At 43.0% G+C, this 23,036-nt stretch overlaps 1 protein-coding gene across 3 annotated transcripts in view; it reads right to left on the bottom strand.

Moving 5' to 3' along the window:
• Positions 1-23,036, bottom strand: part of nr3c2 (nuclear receptor subfamily 3, group C, member 2) — a 124,649-nt gene that overhangs the window by 27,727 nt on the left and 73,886 nt on the right. For all 3 annotated transcript variants that reach the window (XM_066679518.1, XM_066679519.1, XM_066679520.1), the window contains 2 exons: positions 21,011-21,138; positions 1,875-1,991 (listed from right to left, as the gene is read on the bottom strand). In XM_066679518.1, coding sequence (XP_066535615.1) covers positions 1,875-1,991; positions 21,011-21,138 — 245 coding nt within the window. The remainder of the gene's footprint in view (positions 1-1,874; positions 1,992-21,010; positions 21,139-23,036) is intronic.

Genomic DNA, 23,036 nt, shown 5'->3' with positions numbered 1-23,036 from the left:
TGTGTCATTCGCAATCTCTCAGCCACACTGACAGGAAAGCCTGAGTAAGGCGCTTGTTTTCAGACTTCAGGGAATTCAGAGTGAATCAGACTCTGGAAAGCGTCCACCGCCTCGCCACAGCTGTGAGGTAGAGGTCAGGCTCTGAGTCCGAGCGTTTCTGACCAGATTAACCAGCTCGCTGTCGATCCTGTTTTACACATAGATCGGAGAGAGAAGTAGAATGTGAGCTGCTTATCTGTGTAGTTTCTGTTTGTGAAGCTGGAAATCACTTGTGTTTGAATAAGAGACTTGTTGAATCTATTATTACGCCAAGTTTACTTTAGAGTAGTGAGGTACACAGAGGTGATGTTAAACCTGGGTGGCTATTTGTGTCCAGTTTCAGGTCTCACAGGGGGTTTATTAATCACATTTCTTCATTCTTAATGGCTTTCTTCAATGAGGGACAGATATAGCGTGTTATACACATAATCTACTCAGATTACTTGACTCTTATTAGATGATCCATATCTAGAGTTTAAAAATAAAAAGCCAATGCACACTGCACAATGTGTGTTCTCTCTGTGTCTGCGTGGGTTTCCTCCGGGTGACTGTCTGTGAGGAGTGTGGTGTGTTCTCCCTGTGTCTGTGTGGGTTTCCTCAGGGTGACTCTCTGTGAGGAGTGTGGTGTGTTCTCTCTGTGTCTGCGTGGGTTTCCTCAGGGTGACTGTCTGTATTACACATGTTTACAGACTTCGCCCAATGTGTCACGGTCATATTTATGTGCCACTAAAGCATTAGTTAGCGTTAGTTTCAGAAGGTATTTAGAAGGTGTCTTAGATTTATTGTGATGCCTAGTGTTTGTATTATTGGTTATTGTGAAGCCAAGTGTTTGAAGTTAGGGCTGGGTTTAGTGTTAGCGTTACTTGATGAATTTAACCCAGTGACCAATCAGAAGTCATGTCTACTGTTGGCACACTGTGTGTACCATTTTGACTCATGCATTCGGATTTTACAGAAGGCACTGGATGGAATGCCACTTGGAGGGTCATTGATGGAAGAACTTTACCTTAAGGGACATCACTCTAAAAACGTTTGAAAATACAGTGTAGCTTTGAGTTTTAAAAAGTCACAGTGTAGCGTGTGACTCTTTTTAAACACGTCCTGTGTCCACTGTGTTATAAATTGCCAAACTTTAGCCATTAGTATGTAATTATGTGTCATCATGAGGTCCGGGTCGTGACCAGTTTAACCGGTTGTAAACTCACAGTAACGTAATATGACATAAATTCCAGTGTAATGCTCCTCCATCTGGCCTCGTTTGAATATTCTGCAGCTGTAGTTGCTGCTGTTGTTGTGTTTTCTCACGTAGTCACGCTCGGCTTGAAAAGCGCAACCTCAACAAATAATGCTAAGTGCAGGTTATCAGCTTAGTCACTGGATTCATATTCAAATTTTCTATTCCACCTTAAATGGTGTAAAAAGTTAACATCTGGCAGTTGGAACGACGTTAGAAGCTTGTAAAAGATTTTATTGATGTAAAATATAATTATACCCTTATTTACATAAACGTACGGTTAACGTGTAGTTACAGAATTACTACAGACACTCCACATAAAAGTGGGGCAGAGGTTTCCGTTTCCCTTGTTTTCTCTTTTTCTCTCTGGATGGAGCCATGATTTAAAGGAACAGCAGCCAGCTCAGAGTCATTAGTGTAGGAGCTAGTTTAAAAACTCTGCTAATGTGGAGATATTGCTGGTTTACTGAGTGTAATGCTACTTTGGTAATGACTCTGGCGCCCCGTGTGAGGACAGAACTTCACCGCCTGGGGTTTCCTTAGCAATTTTGTAATTATCAGCTATCCACAGCCATATTGTTCACAGCGAGCAGAGGTTTACCTCCCAGATTCATCCCAGCCTGCAGACACTTCCGTACTCGGCACGCCGGACAGTTCTTCCGCCGGATTTTATCAATGATACAGTCGTTCCTCCCAGCACAAAGGTAGTTGTGCTGACCTGTGCAGTGAGAGAGAGAGAGAGAGAGAGAGAGAGAAAGAAGACACAAATAAAAAGGAATGAGAGATAGAAAATGAAAAACAGAACAGGGACAGAAAAGGAAAATAAAATAAATGTGGGGGAGGGGTTTGAGAGAAGCAGAAAAAATAAAAGAGTAAAGAATAAAGAAACAAAGGACAGAGAGAGAGAGAGAGAGCAAAAGAGTGAGAGGGAAGAGAGAAAGAGAATTGATTAATCTGCGATGTCAATCTAAAACTCTCTTCAAATCAACACTGTTTTAATCAAAGTAATGTACGTTTCATCAAATTAACGACTGTCACTTAAATATTTATCCCTTTTTTTAGGCACTACATTTCAATTAAATTATGTCAACATCCTATTTTGACATAATTTATCACATTACTTTTGCAAATGAACCCCATTCCATAGCTGCCATTTCTCTCGGCTCTTCCCCTGTTCTCTATAACACCATTAAGTGTCACTGAAGTGCGCATGTTTAAATGTACTGAGCAGTGTGTGTATTCCGCCTTATTACGCTATAAAACTTTAGGCCCTGCACATTGTGTGCCTGTGGTCTTAAAGGCACGGTAACACAAACAGCTTGTTTCTGTTAAAGAAAAGAGGTTATAAAGAGACGCGGGAAATGAGGGAAATGATATATGGCTATTTTAAAAAATATAATTTCAAAAATGTTATTACTGGACGTAAGACGTAACGGAGTGGGGGTTTAAAATATGAGGAAAATGTAGGATATAGGCCTTTTAATATTTCATAATGTATAAATAATTAATGGATTTCAAATATTAATGTGAGAATTGCACTTTTTACAGCTTAGAATATGTACTTAACCCTAGTCCCTAGAAATATCAATAACCTGGGACAGAATCCAGAACACGGAATCAGTGAATTTAATTTTATTTGTATATATATTTCTAGACAAATGTTTGACTACATAAAAACAGCTCATTTTGTTTTCAAATAATCAAGACTTTTAGTGGATATTCAAAAGTAAACCTTCAAAATGAGTGTTTTCTGTTCTATAGTGTCCTATGTACTGTATGGTTCTCTGGACTATAGTGTTCTCTGTTCTATAGTGTCCTATGTACTGTATGGTTCTCTGGACTATAGTGTTCTCTGTTCTATAGTGTCCTATGTACTGTGTGGTTCTCTGGACTATAGTGCTCTCTGTTCTATAGTGTCCTATGTACTGTATGGTTCTCTGGACTATAGTGTTCTCTGTTCTATAGTGTCCTATGTACTGTGTGGTTCTCTGGACTATAGTGCTCTCTGTTCTATAGTGTCCTATGTACTGTGTGGTTCTCTGGACTATAGTGTTCTCTGTTCTATAGTGTCCTATGTACTGTATGGTTCTCTGGACTATAGTGCTCTGTGTTCTATAGTGTCCTATGTACTGTATGGTTCTCTGGACTATAGTGTTCTCTGTTCTATAGTGTCCTATGTACTGTATGGTTCTCTGGACTATAGTGTTCTCTGTTCTATAGTGTCCTATGTACTGTGTGGTTCTCTGGACTATAGTGCTCTCTGTTCTATAGTGTCCTATGTACTGTATGGTTCTCTGGACTATAGTGTTCTCTGTTCTATAGTGTCCTATGTACTGTGTGGTTCTCTGGACTATAGTGCTCTCTGTTCTATAGTGTCCTATGTACTGTATGGTTCTCTGGACTATAGTGTTCTCTGTTCTATAGTGTCCTATGTACTGTGTGGTTCTCTGGACTATAGTGCTCTCTGTTCTATAGTGTCCTATGTACTGTGTGGTTCTCTGGACTATAGTGTTCTCTGTTCTATAGTGTCCTATGTACTGTATGGTTCTCTGGACTATAGTGCTCTGTGTTCTATAGTGTCCTATGTACTGTATGGTTCTCTGTACTATAGTATTCTCTGTTCTATAGTGCCCTATGTACTGTATGGTTCTCTGGACTATAGTGTTCTCTGTTCTATAGTGTCCTATGTACTGTGTGGTTCTCTGGACTATAGTGCTCTCTGTTCTATAGTGTCCTATGTACTGTATGGTTCTCTGGACTATAGTGTTCTCTGTTCTATAGTGTCCTATGTACTGTGTGGTTCTCTGGACTATAGTGTTCTCTGTTCTATAGTGTCCTATGTACTGTGTGGTTCTCTGGACTATAGTGCTCTCTGTTCTATAGTGTCCTATGTACTGTGTGGTTCTCTGGACTATAGTGCTCTCTGTTCTATAGTGTCCTATGTACTGTATGGTTCTCTGGACTTTAGTGTTCTCTGTTCTATAGTGTCCTATGTACTGTGTGGTTCTCTGGACTATAGTGCTCTCTGTTCTATAGTGTCCTATGTACTGTATGGTTCTCTGGACTACAGTGTTCTCTGTTCTATAGTGTCCTATGTACTGTATGGTTCTCTGTACTATAGTATTCTCTGTTCTATAGTGCCCTATGTACTGTATGGTTCTCTGGACTATAGTGTTCTCTGTTCTATAGTGTCCTATGTACTGTGTGGTTCTCTGGACTATAGTGCTCTCTGTTCTATAGTGTCCTATGTACTGTATGGTTCTCTGGATTATAGTGTTCTCTGTTCTATAGTGTCCTATGTACTGTGTGGTTCTCTGGACTATAGTGCTCTCTGTTCTATAGTGTCCTATGTACCGTGTGGTTCTCTGGACTATAGTGTTCTCTGTTCTATAGTGTCCTATGTACTGTATGGTTCTCTGTACTATAGTATTCTCTGTTCTATAGTGTCCTATGTACTGTATGGTTCTCTGTACTATAGTATTCTCTGTTCTATAGTGTCCTATGTACTGTATGGTTCTCTGGACTATAGTGCTCTGTGTTCTATAGTGCCCTATGTACTCTATGGTTCTCTGGACTATAGTGTTCTCTGTACTATAGTGTCCTATGTACTGTATGGTTCTCTGGACTATAGTATTCTCTGTTCTATAGTGCCCTATGTACTGTATGGTTCTCTGGACTATATTGTTTTCTGTTCTATAGTGTCCTATGTACTGTATGGTTCTCTGGACTAGTGTTTTCTGTTCTATAGTGTCCTATGTACTGTATGGTTCTCTGGACTATAGTGTTTTCTGTTCTATAGTGTCCTATGTACTGTGTGGTTCTCTGGACTATAGTGTTCTCTGTTCTATAGTGTCCTATGTACTGTATGGTTCTCTGGACTATAGTGTTTTCTGTTCTATAGTGTCCTATGTACTGTATGGTTCTCTGGACTATAGTGTTCTCTGTACACTGTAGTGTTATAGGTACTTCATAGTTCTCCACAGCTCTGAGCCTGAGCCTCACATTCTGAACTGCAGTGATGTGAGTGAGAAAATTTGCTCTCAGAGCCATTCTGCTCCACTGAGCCCCCCCCCACACACACACACACACTCCACAGGACCCTCACACAGCGCCGCAGGGTCTCTCTCTCTCTCACACACACACACACACACACCGGAGCTGCACATAGCTCTGACAGAAAGAGAGTGTGTGTGTGTGTGTGTGTAAGAGAGAGAGAGAGAGAGAGAGAGAGAGAGAGAGAGAGAGATTATTTTATGCTCTCATTCTCTCTCTCTCTCATACATATATATATATATATATATATATATATATATATATATATATATATATATACATATATATATATATTTATATTCCAACACTCTGTACTCTCTATAATAATGTTCTCAGTCCTCCCACTTATTGAGGACATCAGATTAATGGACACTCAGTTCACTTCTACAGTGGTCAGTGGGGCTGAAGTTGAGGTCAGTGCAAGACACAGGATTTCCTTCACACAATATTTCCTCACACCATATCTTTATGGACCTTGCTTTGTGCACAGGGGCACAGTCGTGTTGAGCCAGGTAGGTTTTCCCCAAACTGCTGCTGCAAACTTCTTTGTACGCTATAGTGTTAACATTTACATTCACATGGTACATTCACAAGCGTCTCTGTATGTCTCACTGTATCTCAGTGTTTCACTGCCTCTCTTGTCTCTCTTCGTATCACCCTGTGTGTCTCTCCATCTCACTGTTTATCTCTGTGTCTCTCTCTGGAATTGTATCTCAGTATGACTTGCTTTGTCTCCTTTTCCCTCTCTATTTCACTGTATAGATACGTCTCACTGTGTCTCACTGTATCTCACTGTATGTCTGTCTGTCTCTCTCTCTCTGTCTGATTATTTTTCAGCGTGTCTCTGAGACTCTCTACGGCCCTGTGTCTCTCTGTTTATCTCTGTGTCCGCGGCTCTGCGGCTCACTGTTTGTCTCTGTGTCTCTCCACGGCTCTCCCTCTCTCTGTGTGGATTCGCTCAGGCACAGGGAGTGGATTCTTTGGTGTGTGTTTTTTTTTTCTTGGTGTTTTTCTGGACCGTGTGTAAAGCGTGTGGCTGAGCCTGAGTGGAAGCTGCCAGAAAGCCCAGGATCAGCTCCGAGGAGCAATGGCAGCTGTAGCTCCGCCACTATTTCTGGCTCCGTCACATGACCCGTTACATAAGCCCATTTTTCTTGCTCTAAAAAACAGTAAACTGCGACACAGGAAATACAACACAACTCCCTCCTCCCTCCTTCTTCTTTTCCATCGCTCAAACACACACATGCAGATGGGACCTGAAGTTTGCTCAGACACCTCCTGACCCTGTCCACCCACCGGCCAAGCTCTCCCATGAATCCCGTTAATCATTGACCCAAAAGGAGCGAGCATAAACAGCTCACACGTTTACTACAGGCCTGTGTGTGTGAGACGTGTTAGGACAGTTGTTTATGGCAGCTACGGTGTCCTTAACAACATGGGTCTGTATCAGCTTATCTACGCAATTTTAGAGCTATATTTTCTAGCATTTCCGTATCGCAAAATTATGCCCTGCAGTTTATAAATCACTTAATGGTTTTGCAGATAAGTGTGTCACATGGGGCAGGCAAGGAGGCAGGATACATGGACGAAGGTGGGCTGTATTTAGCAGAAAAAAAAACAAGACAAACAACAGACAAACAAATAAAACCCAGAATATAACCAGTAAGAAACAGAACACTAAACTTAGAACAAAAAACAAACACAGAGAAGCAACTAAACATACACGAAAACCCAACTGTTTCCCAAGTGTTTCCCAAAATGGGTGGCTCCCCACGGATGGCTCATGAATACATACAATGTGTTCTGCTTCGTTCAATAAGAAGATGAAGTTTTGATTGAACTGCAATGTTTAAAACATTGGAAGCAAAAGACACGTACGTGTGTGTTGGAGTAGGGAGTGGGGCTCAAACAAAAGGGGGCCACTGCGAAAAGATTTGGGCAAGAGAACTGAGCAAGGGAACAAACACTGACAGATACAAGCTTTTTATTGAAGAAGAGGAATCAGAACCCGCAACGCCGGACAGTCCCGCTCCGGGTTCGAGTCCCGCTCCGGGTGACTGTCTGTGAGGAGTGTGGTGTGTTCTCCCTGTGTCTGCGTGGGTTTCCTCCACGTGACTGTCTGTGAGGAGTGTGGTGTGTTCTCCCTGTGTCTGCGTGGGTTTCCTCCGGGTGACTGTCTGTGAGGAGTGTGTTGTGTTCTCCCTGTGTCTGCGTGGGTTTCTTCTGGGTGCTGATTGGCGACTTAAAGGTGTCCATAGGTGTGAGTGAATGTGTGAATGTTTGTCGCCCCTGTGACGGACTGGCTTCCTGCCTTGCATCCAGGGATTCCGGGTAGGTTCCAGAGCCACCGCAAGCCTGAACTGTATAAGCACTTACAGACAATGAATGTTGAAAGAATGTTATTTAGTCTCAGTTTCTACATTTCCACCTACCAACGTGTGCTTCTGGTCCCTGGAGCTGCACCACGGTGCCACCCTCCAAAACATATATTTCTCTTTAATCCTTGTCCCTTACTTATATTCAGTCTGATCTCTGCACTTTATTCAGAAAAGTATTTTCACTAACAACCCCCACCCCCACCACAAATAGACATCATTTTCTAAAAATTCTCATTTTCAGTTCATTTTTTTCTCTTCCCCCCAGTTCCACTGTTCTTCTCAGGTACAAAACCATGCAGTCATTTTTATGCCTATTATTACTGTAAAATCTCCCACGTCTTAAATTCTGACCATGAGTTCTGGCCAGCTTCACTGTAACAGCAGTGATAAATCTGCAGCGGTAAATCCACACATCGCTGCTTGAAGTAACTGAAATTTCAGCTGGGATTCTTCACTTCACAGCCAGAGACTATAAGTCTTCATCCCCAGGAGCTGAGGACATGCCCAGCTGCGGTCAGTAGTGGGCTGGGGTACCCTGTGTGCCAACGTGCCCAAAGAGGGAGGGGTGTGGTGGTGTGTAGGGTGATATTCTGGTGTCTGTGGGTGTGTCTATGCCTACTTTTGTCCTCCACGTCACAGCGTGAGAATCAGGAGCAGGGCTCAGGCTGTCGGTACTGACATTAAGCAGATATTCAGAGGGGGAATCTCCCCATGGGAAAACCCCCAATACACTGCCCACTGCCCTTCACTGTGCAGAGATGTGGAGAGTGTCTATTTCCAACATGACCCTCAATGTGGTGTCCTAAATAGACCTGCAATGATCAGTCAGTTATAGGACAATGTTTCTGAAGTTGACTGAATAAAGTTTTATAACGAACTACATTTTATTTAATCACAGCTAAAGAGTGATTTAAAAAAAAATACTTTTACTGTATTTTCTCCTCCTTCGTGGATTAAAGACTAATTAGCTTCCACAATGTAATTCGGTTAGAGACATTCCCTCCCATGTAAATTATAACTGAACTGGCACTTTAAATTTTAACTTGACACCCTGCTTTACAGGTATGTCAAACCGCCGGGGGTGGGGTTGTAGGGGGCGAAGGGTGGGTGGATTGGGGGTTGGGGGGTGGAGTGGCTGATGAATGTACAGGACCTAAAGCAGCAGCCCATGCTAATGTAGACCTACAAAAAGCAGCAAGCTAGTGTGCAGGACAATGCTTATATGTTGATTGGCCACAGTCCAGACCCAGTCCATTGTGGGCGGAGCCAAATTAATTAGTTGTAAAAAGTTGTGGCTTATAACTGTTAATAAATGGAGCTAGAAAACTGTAGCTCATGCATCAGTTGTTTCTGGCAAATTAGTAACTGCACTGTTGTGGACTCTTTAATTCCTCAACTATTCAATCAAAGTTTACAAGACATTATATAATTTCCAGTTTCTTTAATGTAGTCATTCCTGTTGTGTCCTTGAATCCTCTCGTATTCCCACATCAAAATACTGGTTGCAGACTTTGTGCGGTTTAAAATAGGTCTTTGAATCTGGACACAGAATCCGTGCTCCAGTTCTGGATTTTGTAATCACATAAACTGCTGTGTAACTGATTGGCTGCCTGGTGTCTTACCCACCAGTGACTATGAATTCCAGGACTGGAATCTGGATTCAGGCCTGGATTTGAAGAAACTGGCTCTAAAAAACTGGTTTTAAATAGAACAGACAACAAGACAGTATGACATGTTGTGTTGGGACTTCTATTATTTTCTTGTTCCATAACAAGAAGAAATACATCTTCATTGGATCGAAGTAAAAGAAAATGTTAACAATGAATGATGTTACAAATAGAGTTTGTTAAATCTTTATAAAAACAAAAAACAAAAGCATATGACAGTCTGTGTCCTCTTTATTTGAAAATTTAGTTTTATTTACTGGAATAACATTTGTTAACTGACAGTGGGGGGGATTTTCAACACTGTTCCAGTACTGTTCTGTTGGACTTTCCCCACAGCAAACTACTGCTGAACAACTGTCTCAGATGCAGTGCCCTTTTTACTGTATGTTTATGGGTTAACTGCCCATAGAATCATCAGTTGCCCTTTTATTAGTGTCCTTTCGATACGGCACACAGGAGCGAGTCTCTTTAAACGGTCCGTCTTAAGCCGTGCCTAGGGTCCGGTTTCATGGAAATGGGGTTTCACATTTCTGACCCAGTTCTTTATGGGGGGGAACACAAGGCGCCGGCCTACAGCAACGGAGCAACATCACAACAACAACAACAGCAGAAACAGCTGGAGAAATGAGAGTCAGAGGCGCGTGAATCAGCGCATGACTATTTCCTTAACTGCACACGTCAAATCCATTCAACACATTTCCAGCTGAGTCATCGCAGCTCCCTCTAATCACTGTTGTTTTTGGACCGAACCACAGCAACTTCCCAATAACGACTTTCACATGAGCCCCAAAGACGCCTGCCCTGATATCAACCTTTAATCTCACACACTCCCGAAGATGAAGTACGGCTCCCAATTTTTTCCCAAAATCCCATTTCCGAATCTCTCTTGCTTGTCTTTACTTTCGCATTTCTCTAATTAATGACCTCTGAAATCCAAGGAAACCAAAGACAACAAGCAAGTGGATGGTACCATCACTACATTTCATCATTCTTCAACATTACTTCGTTTCTTGGCTCACAACAACGACCATACATAGCTACTGCTCTTGTGCCTCTGTGTCAAAGCAAATTCATACGTATATGACCAAAAAGACCATTCCTAGTATTTACACAGTGTGTACGAAATACAGACCAACTTTGATGGGTGTAAACGTGAATTCTTGCTCTTACCAAGCTGGAGAAATACAGCCTGGTAATTTAATTAGATCTGAGGCCGTAGATCAGGCTGCATCTCTTAGATATCCCTACCCAGACCCCCCAGACCCTCCAGACCCTCCAGACCCACCGCGACCCTGAACTGGATAAAGGATTACAGATAATGAACAGATCAAAGAACCTGCAAAACTGAAAACGGTCTAGCTGTTCTAAGCACTGTTCTAATCCGTCTAATGTTTACAGTTCAGAACTCGGGAGTGTTTATTTCTTTATTAATTTTTTGTTTTAAATGGTTATTAATCTATCCTTCTACTCTTTCTGTTTCTTTAAAGGGTGGTAATGCCCTAAGAATGTTTTCATGACACAAGACATAGATATAATTATTTTTTTGTGGTAAGAAAATGTTATTTTTCCTGTGATATCTTTCCTGTGAGTTTGAGTAAAGTGCAACCGGTGTAACCCTCACTCTAACCACAACACTAACACTAATCAGAACCATAATAAACTCAACACTAAAACTAATTATAATATTTACCCCAATTCTGACCCTAATCCTAAATCTAGCTTACCATTAAAAACATAACCATAACAATAACACTTAACCCGTGGCGGATGCTGGTCTTTCAAGGAGGGGAAGCTCAATTTCGGCCTACATCATAAAATGTGTGGGTTTATTTATACGTAAATTCTACCCTCCGTTCCTTTTTAAGAAAATGATCTGTGACCCTGTCGTACCAACAAGGCGTCTTTTCCAGGGACTTGACTAGTGTCCTCTCAATGGCCAGCAGAGCTAGGCTGCTTAAACGGCCTTGGCCCATGTGAAGTGTGTCCGCCTGTGCTCCCACGGATCTTTACACCAAAGGATCGCTGATTCGCTCATTTTGCTGTCAATCAAAACGGGATTCAGCCTCAGACAGATCATCCAATCATCATGCAGAAGCTGAGCGTCCGGGCCAGCCGAGGCCAGCCCACTGCCCCATAGACCCCCAGAGACGCTGAGCGTCCGATGGGCGGGACAAAGCCCAGCATTTATTCAATGACTCGTCTCGTTTTGCTGCACTTCGCTGCTTCCCTATTGAACTCAGCGTCCTCACTGTTTAAAGCACTGTGAAGCTGCGGGAATGATTGAGAGGAAAGCCGCGTCTTTACCAGTGATAAGAAGCTGATTCTGAACAAAAGTTGAGCGCGTTGTAGTGCATATTTATTCAATGACATGTACACACAACAGTATATATATATTTTTTGACATTTTAGGGGAAGCTGAGCTTCCCTTGCAGTCTTAGAGCAATCGCCTAAGACTGCATATCTCTAAACTTAACCCTAAGCCTAATCCTAAATTCCAAAAGTTTAGAAGCAAAAAGACAGGTTGCATAGATTTAGTGAATCTACCAAAAGGTAGAAGCTTATTTACTGATCATAAAATAACTAATAATGACATATATATCATATGTATAAACTGGTTTGAGTATTGTAATGACTAGCATCACTGTGTAATAGGGTTCAGTTCTCAGCTTGGTCAGAAACACCACACTATCTGTAAGAATCCCTGGGCTAGACTCCAAACACTGCATTAGCCAGCTGTTCTAATTTAGACATTCATTCATTCATTACCTGTAACCTTTATCCAATTGAGGGTCCAGTGTTACCTGGTATCATTGGGTGCAAGGCGGGAATACACCCTGGAGCGCCAGTCCTTCACAGGGCAACACACACACACACACCTACGGACACTTTTTTGAGTCGCCAATCCACCTACCAACGTGTGTTTTTGGGCTGTGGGAGGAAACCGGAGCACCCGGAGGTAACCCACATGGACACAGGGAGAACACACCACACTCCTCACAGACAGTCACCCGGAGCGGGAATCGAACCCACAACCTCCAGGCCCCTGAAACGGTGTGACTGCGACAACTACCTGCTGCGCCAACTACCTGCTGCGCCACCCTTAATTTAGACATTGTTGTGGTTAAGATGCTATTAGTGAAAATGTATATTCGTTTTCAGGATTACTACTATTTTATATAATATTATGAAACAAATTACTCATGGTATAAGACCTCTCTTAGGTGTCCTCCCTGCCCCCAACACCCCACCCCCCACTAGTTTCAGAAACATAATCTCATGCACATGGACGCAATCTTTGCTGATTATTCATCTGGACCTGCTGAAAAGTCCACGTCCCTCCTCGACTCACGGGGGGAGATATTCCAGCTCGATAGCCGAAATGTGTTTCTGTGGTTACTCCGATGGGTTGATATGGCTTGGGGCCAGTCTATCAGCGAGCCCTGACAAAAGCCCTATCGACAGAATAAACACATCAGCGTCCACACAGGTCTCAAAAACACCCCACATCCACGGTGAAAAACACACAATGCTTACGATCTGATACTCGGCCCATTTGCTTGGACACAAAAGGCGTGTCCTCCGAGCACCCCCGCAGTTTGCATTGATGTCAAAGAACAAAGGTATCACCCAGGAGGCGGAAGAGATGGCAGATATTTAAAGCGGCCCAGACCAGGGCGGCCAAGCCGGGGTCAGCCGAGGGCAGCCCAGAGCGGCGGAGGTGACCTGTCGCAGTGTGCGTGTTGTGTTACGTGTCGTTTTTACCTTGACCGTTCCTCACTGTGACAGACTGGCCCGCGGCTGGTTAGACTCAGGGAGATATACGTCCTGTGAAACAGGTCGTGCAGAACAACGCAACACAAACTATGAAAATGAACTTCGATCCAAATCAGACAAAGACATGAGTAGCATCTAATATTTAATTTAGCGATGGAGATTTTAAACTGAAATGTGTATTCACAGACAAACAAAGCGAAATCATCGTGATGCAGCAGTCTATTGGCCTATTGTCAGGATTTTCGGCCTATCGCAGGTCAGAATCCTCTTATGACTTAAGCGTCTTATGGCGTTTTTCCACTGCACAGTACCCACTCGACTCAGCTTGGCCTTTTTTTGCAGCTCGATACCTGGTTCCAAGCAAGCTGAGCAGGGACTAAAAATGACGTGTACAACTTGCAGAGCACTGATTGGCCAGAAAGACTTGTCTACACGGCAAAATGCAGACCTCCAGCCACTTGTAAAACCAATATATATATATATTCTGGCAAATCATGAAGGAAAAGAAAGGAAAACGACTCCTCCATTATTAACAGCAGCAGCACTGAAAAAACCTTTCATATCCAACGGTTAAAAAAAAAAAAAAAAAAAAAAAAGAAGGTGATGCTATGTTTAGCTACAATCAACAGCATTAATTATTTACCCATACAGGCAGCTTTAGCCTAGACACTATGGCACCAGCAGTGCTCCGCACTCTGCACCTATTTCCCTCAGGGAAAATTTAAATAGAATAAAAGTTACTTTTAAATAATTATCTACTTAAAGCATCAAGTCCATCTCGAACCGGCTACGTCTCTAATTTCCCCTCAGGGATTCCCACTCAAACAGAAACATTCCTTGATATTCCACAGGTGGAGCTGCGGTGCTGAGTCCTGGCTTTTCTCGCACAGCTTCCGTCTTTGTTTTGCCACAGAAACTGTGTGTGTGTGTTTTTCTTTTAAGCCAGTGAAGTGCATGGCTGCGTTCCCAGGCTAGCGCTTGATTGCGTGTTTTGTTCCTGATTGGCACACAAACCTGTCCGTCATGCTGAAACAGAGCACGAGTGTGTCCTTAAATGACTCCGGCAGTGCTGAGTCTTTCCATCTGCCTTACTTTTACTTTGCACTCTCTTTTTTTTTTTTTTTGGCCCTGGCCACCTTCACTCATTCCTTACAGCGCCTCAAACCTCCAGATCATAACTGATAGAAAACCCTGGTCTTCGTTTTAAACATATAACTGTGTAATTATATATTAAGAACACATGCAGAAACACTGTAGCAACTCATGATGTATTTGTGCACTGTTACAGATGCTTCAACATGTTCAGCATTGTACATAGTATGTTTTCTTTGGCTATACACATATAATAATAAATAAGCTTACAGTGATATATTCAGGCGGATTATGGCAGTATAGTGTGCATAAATACAAAAGCATACACTACAATATGTACACATGTAATTATGTGTGTACATGTTGATAGTTACTGTCTAATTACATATAACCGACAAACAGTAATTCATTCAGTCTATTGGCAGATGTCCAGTGGCTCTATTGTCTTTGTATGTGTTTTAATATGTCATTTCATAGTTGTTAGTGACACCAAGTGTCACGCCAATCCCTGATGACGATGGCATCTGAATATAATAAGCACATAATAACAATGATAGCAATAATACTACCAATGATAATAACCTCCCACCAACCCATATGGAGATGTTTACAAGGCCAAGCTGCTCTGTATCAACAAACTGCCTCTCCGTGGTTGAGGAGCCAGGTCAGAGATGGAGCCACCGATGAGTCAAAAGCGTGTTGATGTTGGGAGGACTGTAAAAAGGCTGAACAACACCAGAAGTTTCCCACCCACTGCAAAAGAAATGCTTCGTGAACACGCTACTTGTTTTTTTAAAAGTGTAATGCCGGTATTGAGTATACTACATGTTACATTTGCAGCATACAGTCAACTACTGCACACTAACTAAGGCAAAAACTCACGGATGTGGAGCACCTTATAACAGAAGTGGCCTCAGCATCTGCTCATTGACTTCTATTTTAAGAGTGTTTTGAATTAACAGATGTTTATGTGCATTAAGAAAGGAGAAATCTGCTGGGAATCAAAAATGTAGGAATAGGTCATTTATATAAAACATTTACAACAGAATTGACTTCTGTTATAAATATTATAAATGTGTTATTAAGCCGTTTGTTTTCCGTTCCTTTGTAAATAAAAGGAAATGTGCTGTAAAGGCGGTTTATAATAACTGTGCGCTTCAAATTTCCCTGTGCCATGGAAACACCACTAATATAACGCACAAAGCAATGGGACTTGCTTTAGCATCTGCCTATTGACTTCTACTGTCAACTTGAATTAGTTCTTTGACTGTTATTACAGGGTACAGAGAAACATTCTGGAAATATTGTCTCTGGTGAAACAGACGACGCTGAGAACATGCTGGAGTGCTCCGTTAACATTTTCAGAATTGTAAAGGAAGGTTAAAAAAAAGGGTGATCATGTGCAGGTCCTCGCACCAACAAGCAGTAATTTTACAACTAAAATATACATTAATTACGCGTATTTCCGTTGTGATTGTTTCAACGCATCCCAAAAGGCAGGGCTTGCAGCTAAAGGCAATGTGGTTAGAACTGCCTCGTCTCCAGCAGCAGCCAAATTCCATAATGCATTGTCATTACGAGGGAACAGATGCTATTTTGGGCCTCAGACCGAACAGCTGTAGAACTGTGAGCAGATACGGCTGCAACACATCACGCAGCATAGAGGCAATATTCAGCTTCCACTGAACCATTACACACACACACACACACACACACACACACACATATATGCTCTCACGCATACACACCCCCACAGGGGAATTATGGTGTTGATCCTGGCAACCGTCCCACCAGGGATTACACTGTGGGGAGCTGGGTTGAACACGCCACGCTACAAAGCAAACCAAATAACACACAGCCTTGCGGTATTGACAGAAGATAAGAAGCAATTAATAGTGACCACAAAAAAGGCCAAAAGCCATAATCACCTCTTTTACTTCAAGTGTTTCTTTGTCGTTTGGTAGTCAGCGTCATGCCCATATAGGGCAATGTTTCTAGGCTGTTTTTCTCTATGCGAAATATAAAGGGGTTGTGTGAGAACGGTTGCTGTTGAGGTAGACAAACGCAGCACAGTTTACAAACGCTGCTACATTTAAACTCATGGAGTTCACAAGGCTCTGCTAATTTTTTGGGACCTCGTACCTCGCTGGTTTTCCACTAGCACAGCTATCCGTCTGTGCTAAACATCGTCTCTAATAGGAACAATGGGCTCTGGGAACCACAGCAACGACAGAGTTATTAAGCCTTGTTTATTCATCATATATTTGTGTGTTTTTGTTTGAACACGGTCCTCTGCATCAGTTCAGATCAGTAGAGTTTGTCTTTCCTTGTTGCAGCGTCCAGCTCTGGTTGGATTTTTGTTGGCCATCGATCCAAAGAGCGTTTGGATCTCTTCAAACGACCACGGTGTGATTTTACGAGTTGTAGACAAAAATCTGTTGGATGAAAACAAATGTGATCGCTGCTGTAATTTTACAAGGGGCGAGTTAGTGCTGGATGTCTGCACGTTTACGTTTAGTCCCTACTCAGCTCGCTTGGAACCACTAGAGAGCAGGTACTAAAAAAGAACCCAGTATCAGGTCCCAGATTGGCGTAATTAAAAAAACAAATAAGCAGAGTAGAGTCGAGAAGAGTAGGTACCATGTAGTGAAAAAATGCCTTAATGCACATAATACACATTTTGATGTCAGAGGTCACCACAGGGGCAGATTTAGCTGGACATCAGGTAAATCTCTGATGACTACAGGGTGTGGGTTCTGCATACAGTGTCCCTGTCACTGCACTGAAGCACTGGGAACCACAACGACCAGATGGACAGCGCCCCCTGTTGGCCCCACTAACATCACCTCCAGCGCTACCAAAGCTTTCCAAACAGGAACTCGCCAGGTCCAGACGTACTTATCTTCAGTGGTTAGCATGTGCTGATATTCAGATGCTATGGCTGCTAGCATGTTATGTGCTGAGTTAACAACAAATGCTACAACCCAGGCAATAATACATATTAAATGTAACAAGATTAAAAGAATCAAATTTTAATAATTACAGTTACACCCTGACGTGACTCTACACTTCTAACGTTAACTTCGCCTTAAAGAAACCCAAAACAGTGGTGGAATTACTGTAGTTTACATAATCTTACTCAGTCTGACTCAGCAGTCTCACATCCGAACCTGAAGCATCTCACAACTCCCATAACTCCCACCCTCCTCCATCTCCCCCTGCCCTGAGGTTGAGCTTCAGAAGCCAATGAGCTGCCACTTCCTCCCCTGACACTAATTGTATTAAAGGAAGGTAAACAGTAGGATAGATGGAGTGTTTTCCAGTGTGCGGTGGGCTGTGATGGTGCGGGTCGGGGTGGTGTTTAATGAGCAGAGGCGCTCTGCCTTGGAGGAAAGAGGCCGAGGCTGACAGAAATGAAGCGTCGGCTGGATTATTTCCCCACTGCATTCACGCCTGTGTTCTGCACTTTCCTCTCAGATTTTGGCAGCAGAGGGCCAGCTTTGCTGCTTTTTATACCTCCCTTTGTCTTTCTTGATTTACCCTTTCTTTTCTCTCGGTTTCTCTTTTTTCTGTTTATCATTATCTCTATTTCTCCGCTTAATATTTATCTTTTTTTTACTGCTTATCTTTATGATTTTCTCTATATTTCTCCTCATTGTGCTCTAAGTTCATCTTCTTTCTCTCATTCCACTCTCTCTCTCTCTCTCTCTCTCTCTTATTCCTCTCTCTCTCTCTCTCTCTCTCTCTTATTCCTCTCTCTCTCTCGCTCATATATATTCTCTTTATCTTTATTTCTTATTTCATGATTCTCTATCTGACTTTCTCTTCTCTATTGTCATTTCTCTCTTTATTTCTCTCTCCCTCTTTCCTTTACGTCTCCATCATTTTTCTCTTTCATCTTTTATCCCCCTCCCCCTCCTGATCGTCTATTCTCCTTTCCTTTCCTGTCCTCTATATTTCTGCCCGTCTCTCTATCGTCAGCTCTCTCCATCCCACTTCCCTCCGCCCTTCCCTCCCTTCGTCCTCTCTCTCGCTCTCTCTCTCGCTCTCACTTCCTGTCTCTTCCATTTACTACCCCTCCCTCTTGCATTTGCTCTCTCTCTCTCCCTCTCTCTCCCTCTCCCTCTCTCTCTCTCTGTAACTAGGCTGAGGTCAGGTAAGGTAGTGGAGCACAGAGCTGCTTCTCTTTAGTCTGTGCTTCAGCAGACTGTGGCCTGAAATGCTCCCTTTAAAGAAGGGAAAGAACGTCATTTTGAGCAAATGAATGAATGAACAAACAAACAAACGAATGACTGAATTAACAAATGAATGGATTAATTAATAAATAAATTAAAGCAACTTTAGACCTATTAGCATAACCTGACCTGTTCGCTACTGACATTCATTTATTATCAGCAGCATTTTTTCAAGATAAATAATTTGATCAAATCAGGACAAATGAGACAGCACTTTCCACACATCTCCAATCCACTACACTTTACACTGAACTGTACTCTACTCTCTCTACTATAATCATGTACTGTGATCATCTAGTGGGTGGTACGGTGGCGCAGTAGGTAGGTTAGGGGTTCAAGTCCCGCTCCGGGTGACTGTCTGTGAGGAGTGTGGTGTGTTCTCCCTGTGTCTTCATGGGTTTCCTCCGGGTGACTGTCTGTGAGGAGTGTGGTGTGTTCTCTCTGTGTCTGCGTGGGTTTCCTCCGGGTGATTGTCTGTGAGGAGTGTGGTGTGTTCTCTCTGTGTCTGTGTGGGTTTCCTCCGGGTGACTGTCTGTGAGGAGTGTGGTGTGTTCTCCCTGTGTCTTCGTGGGTTTCCTCCGGGTGACTGTCTGTGAGGAGTGTGGTGTGTTCTCCCTGTGTCTGCGTGGGTTTCCTCCGGGTGACTGTCTGTGAGGAGTGTGGTGTGTTCTCTCTGTGTCTGCGTGGGTTTCCTCCGGGTGACTGTCTGTGAGGAGTGTGGTGTGTTCTCCCTGTGTCTGCGTGGGTTTCCTCCGGGTGACTGTCTGTGAGGAGTGTGGTGTGTTCTCCCTGTGTCTTCGTGGGTTTCCTCCGGGTGATTGTCTGTGAGGAGTGTGGTGTGTTCTCTCTGTGTCTGTGTGGGTTTCCTCCGGGTGACTGTCTGTGAGGAGCGTGGTGTGTTCTCCCTGTGTCTGCGTGGGTTTCCTCCGGGTGACTGTCTGTGAGGAGTGTGGTGTGTTCTCCCTGTGTCTGTTTCCTCCGGGTGACTGACTGTGAGGAGTGTGGTGTGTTCTCTCTGTGTCTGCGTGGGTTTCCTCCAGGTGACTGTCTGTGAGGAGTGTGGTGTGTTCTCCCTGTGTCTGCGTGGGTTTCCTCCGGGTGACTGTCTGTGAGGAGTGTGGTGTGTTCTCCCTGTGTCTGCGTGGGTTTCAGATAACGAATGAATGAATGAATGGAATTATCTACTGTACTCTACTGTCTCTAATCACATACTGTGTACATCTATTGTCACACAGGCTGACTTTATTAATTCTAAGAAAGCATGCAGTTGACCTTGTGACCTATCAATTTGTGAATTCTTCACACAGAGTCTCAAGCAAAGTTTCAAATAAACCCCCAGCGCTGGTTCATTATTCCTGAGGAGATGTGCTTTAAAGAGAAGAGTCACAGTCTCTACATTAACACCAGGCTTAAACAGCTCAAGAGAAACAAGCAGGTATAACACCTCTACTCTCTCTGCAAACTCCAACTGCAAAATCTTACCAGCTCAAACCAGCATCTGGATCCTTCTGATTATACAATTACAGCCACTGCAAGTCATCTGCACAGGAGGAATACACGGCTCAGGCTTTTACAAACTTGCATACAATGGCAACACTCTGGAGCAGCTGCACATGAGCCTCACATCGACACGCCCAATGCAAAGTGTCTACAAGAAGAGTGTAAAACCCCACGGGGAACAGCATTCTCTGAACTGACTGATCACTATTCAGTAACTTGGTGAGGAGCTGGGGTTGTGTGTGTGTGTGTGCTTGTGTGTATGTGAGTGTGAGAGATCCAGAACTAAGCATGCAACAACAGCGCAAGGCCTCACTAATGTTCTTGTGTCAAAACGCCATTTTCAGTTCCTACAACATATTAATACAAGCCAAATATGTTGCAGTGATATGAAGACACCTTCATTTCCTTTGATTCACTGAGCTACATCAGATATGAGAAATCCTCATGGAAATAAAACCCAGCAACATCTTCAAAAGCACTTTTAAACTGAGTGTTTCTATTCATCGTGAAGTGAGAACACTGCTGTGGTTGTGAGAAGCTGCACACCTTTTTCTTCAGACAGATTTTGGAGCTCTCTCTCTGTCTCTCTCTCTCTCTCTCTCTCTGTGTGCTGGGTGCAGTTTTGCACTGGTCCGACTGCTGACTCAGTGCCTCATCTTGGCGGTTTTCCTTGGAGACTGGAGCAGCCTGGTGCTTTCACTCCAACTTCAGCTTGAATCCAGCTGTTTCCTAATGGTGGGGTTTTACTCTCTAACACACCACTACCCTGCTCTGACCATGGGGTTCTCTCTGAAATGGGCAGACATTATCTACAGGCCATTTTAAAGCCTCTCTGGAGGCAGGTATATGTCTGTCCTGGTTTACTAAAGCCGTTATCACTCTGACTCAAATATTGTTTGGTGCTTTTACTTTACACCAGACAGTTCAGTACAGGCACATAGCGGTAAAACATACCATCAAAAGGAAGTGGTAATAAGTTCACATAACTTTAAAGCACAATTAGACACAAACTGATTAAGGTAAAACCATGAGCCCTACCTTCTACAGCTCGTTTGAAGAAGACTTTGCAGCTGCCGCAGGTGACCACGCCGTAGTGGCAGCCGGACGCTTCGTCTCCACACACCAAACACACCTTCGCTGTGGAGGACGTGTGTCTCAACGATGCGCTGCAACAAAAACAGACACCAGACACTGAAAAAAGGTACAATAGAGGTACATTACTGGTCACTTATTATTGGTGTAAATGTATCTTTAAAGGTACAACAGTGGTGTTAGAGTCCAGTTGTGTTCCCTAAAGGTACATTACACTCTCTTCTACTGAAGGAGAGGTGAATAGATGTAATCTTTCATTATTGAACTGTGTAATATAAAAGGGCATAATAAAAGTCCTGGAGATGAAATGGAGCGTATGAAATCAACACAATTTTAAAATGTAAAATTAAAACAGAATTAGGCACATTTATGTTTCCTAATTAAAATATAGAAATATACACGGGTACAAATTTTCTGACTAAAATTTTGAAATTTTGTTTATGATTTTAATGTTGGTCTTTACACTTTGTGAAAAGAATATTTGGAATACAATAATGACACGGTTATATATTATGTATTTTATTATATTAACTTAATTTTTCCTCCGGGTGACTGTCTGTGAGGAGTGTGGTGTGTTCTCTCTGTGTCTGTGTGGGTTTCCTCCGGGTGACTGTCTGTGAGGAGTGTGGTGTGTTGTCCCTGTGTCTGTGTGGGTTTCCTCCGGGTGACTGTCTGTGAGGAGTTGGTGTGTTCTCCCTGTGTCTGCGTGGGTTTCCTCTGCGTGACTGTCTGTGAGGAGTGTGGTGTGTTCTTTCTGTGTCCACGTGGGTTTCCTCCGGGTGACTGTCTGTGAGGAGTGTGGTGTGTTCTTTCTGTGTCCACGTGGGTTTCCTCCAGGTGACTGTCTGTGAGGAGTGTGGTGTTCTCTCTGTGTCCGCATGGGTTTCCTCCGGGTGACTGTCTGTGTCTTGCGCTCAATGATTCCAGGTAGGCTCTGGCCCCCCCGTGACCCTGAACTGGAAAAGCGGTTTCTTGAAAACGTACCAATAACTTATTTATTTAAGTTATGTGTTTTATTAATTAGATTCATTAATTATTTGGCCTTAAAACAATTAGGATTAAATAATGAGTTTGAACAAATTAGTCTCACAGTCGTCACCAAACAAACTGAAGTTATTACACAATAAAAAACACTTAAATTTAAATAAAAATTATCATGATGTTCAAAGTGTAAAGATGCCGTGAATGGCAAATAAGTCGACACAGATGAGTTTAAGGTTTAAACCAGGGCTGAGGAGGGAGTAACGAAAGCACACTGTTTATTCAGAAGTGTTTTTGAATGGTTGGATGCAGGAAGTTCCCTTAATGACTGTGGTAGGAGTGTGTGATGTAGTTCTCCCACTGTTACCAGGCACTCGAAAGAGCTCAGTAAACTGCACTGACTCAACCCTCGCACCAACATTCAGCTCCAGATCAGGAGGGGTTTTACAGGGGTGTTCCCTGGAGCTCGGCTCACAAACGAAAACAGAAATCCCACTGAGACCCTCACATGCAAAAAAAATAAATCTACACAGAACCCAACAGGCTTTTAGAACCGAAGGAAGGAGTCCAGAGAGAAAATGAAAATTATATAATGCGAGGTATTGTGAGAGGAGGAGGTTACATGTCCCGTGCCCTCCAAATGATATCGAAACAGTCCAAAAAAAGGAAAAAATTAAAAAAAAACCTGAGGCGCACAACTCCAAATAGTCACGCTGACTCGACAGAAATCTGATTAAATCAAGGCAGCGAAACCTGACATGGTCCAGGAACCAAAGTCACCCTCCCCTCCCAAAGACACAGAACATCAGCCCCAAACAGAACCAACAAGCCGAGACTCACGGAACACAGACACCTCCACCAAAACACTGTCGCTACTTACGAAAAGCACAATATACTTCTCTTTAGTTCTACGCATGAAAAGTGAGAACAGGGTTCTCAGAACCAGCACCTCGGTGGTGATCCAGAACACCTGACCATGGCTGTAAGGCTA

The sequence above is a fragment of the Hoplias malabaricus genome, chromosome 8 (assembly GCF_029633855.1).
Source record: "Hoplias malabaricus isolate fHopMal1 chromosome 8, fHopMal1.hap1, whole genome shotgun sequence".
Classification (NCBI taxonomy): domain Eukaryota; kingdom Metazoa; phylum Chordata; class Actinopteri; order Characiformes; family Erythrinidae; genus Hoplias; species Hoplias malabaricus.
This window is presented reverse-complemented; position numbering and strand designations above follow the sequence as displayed.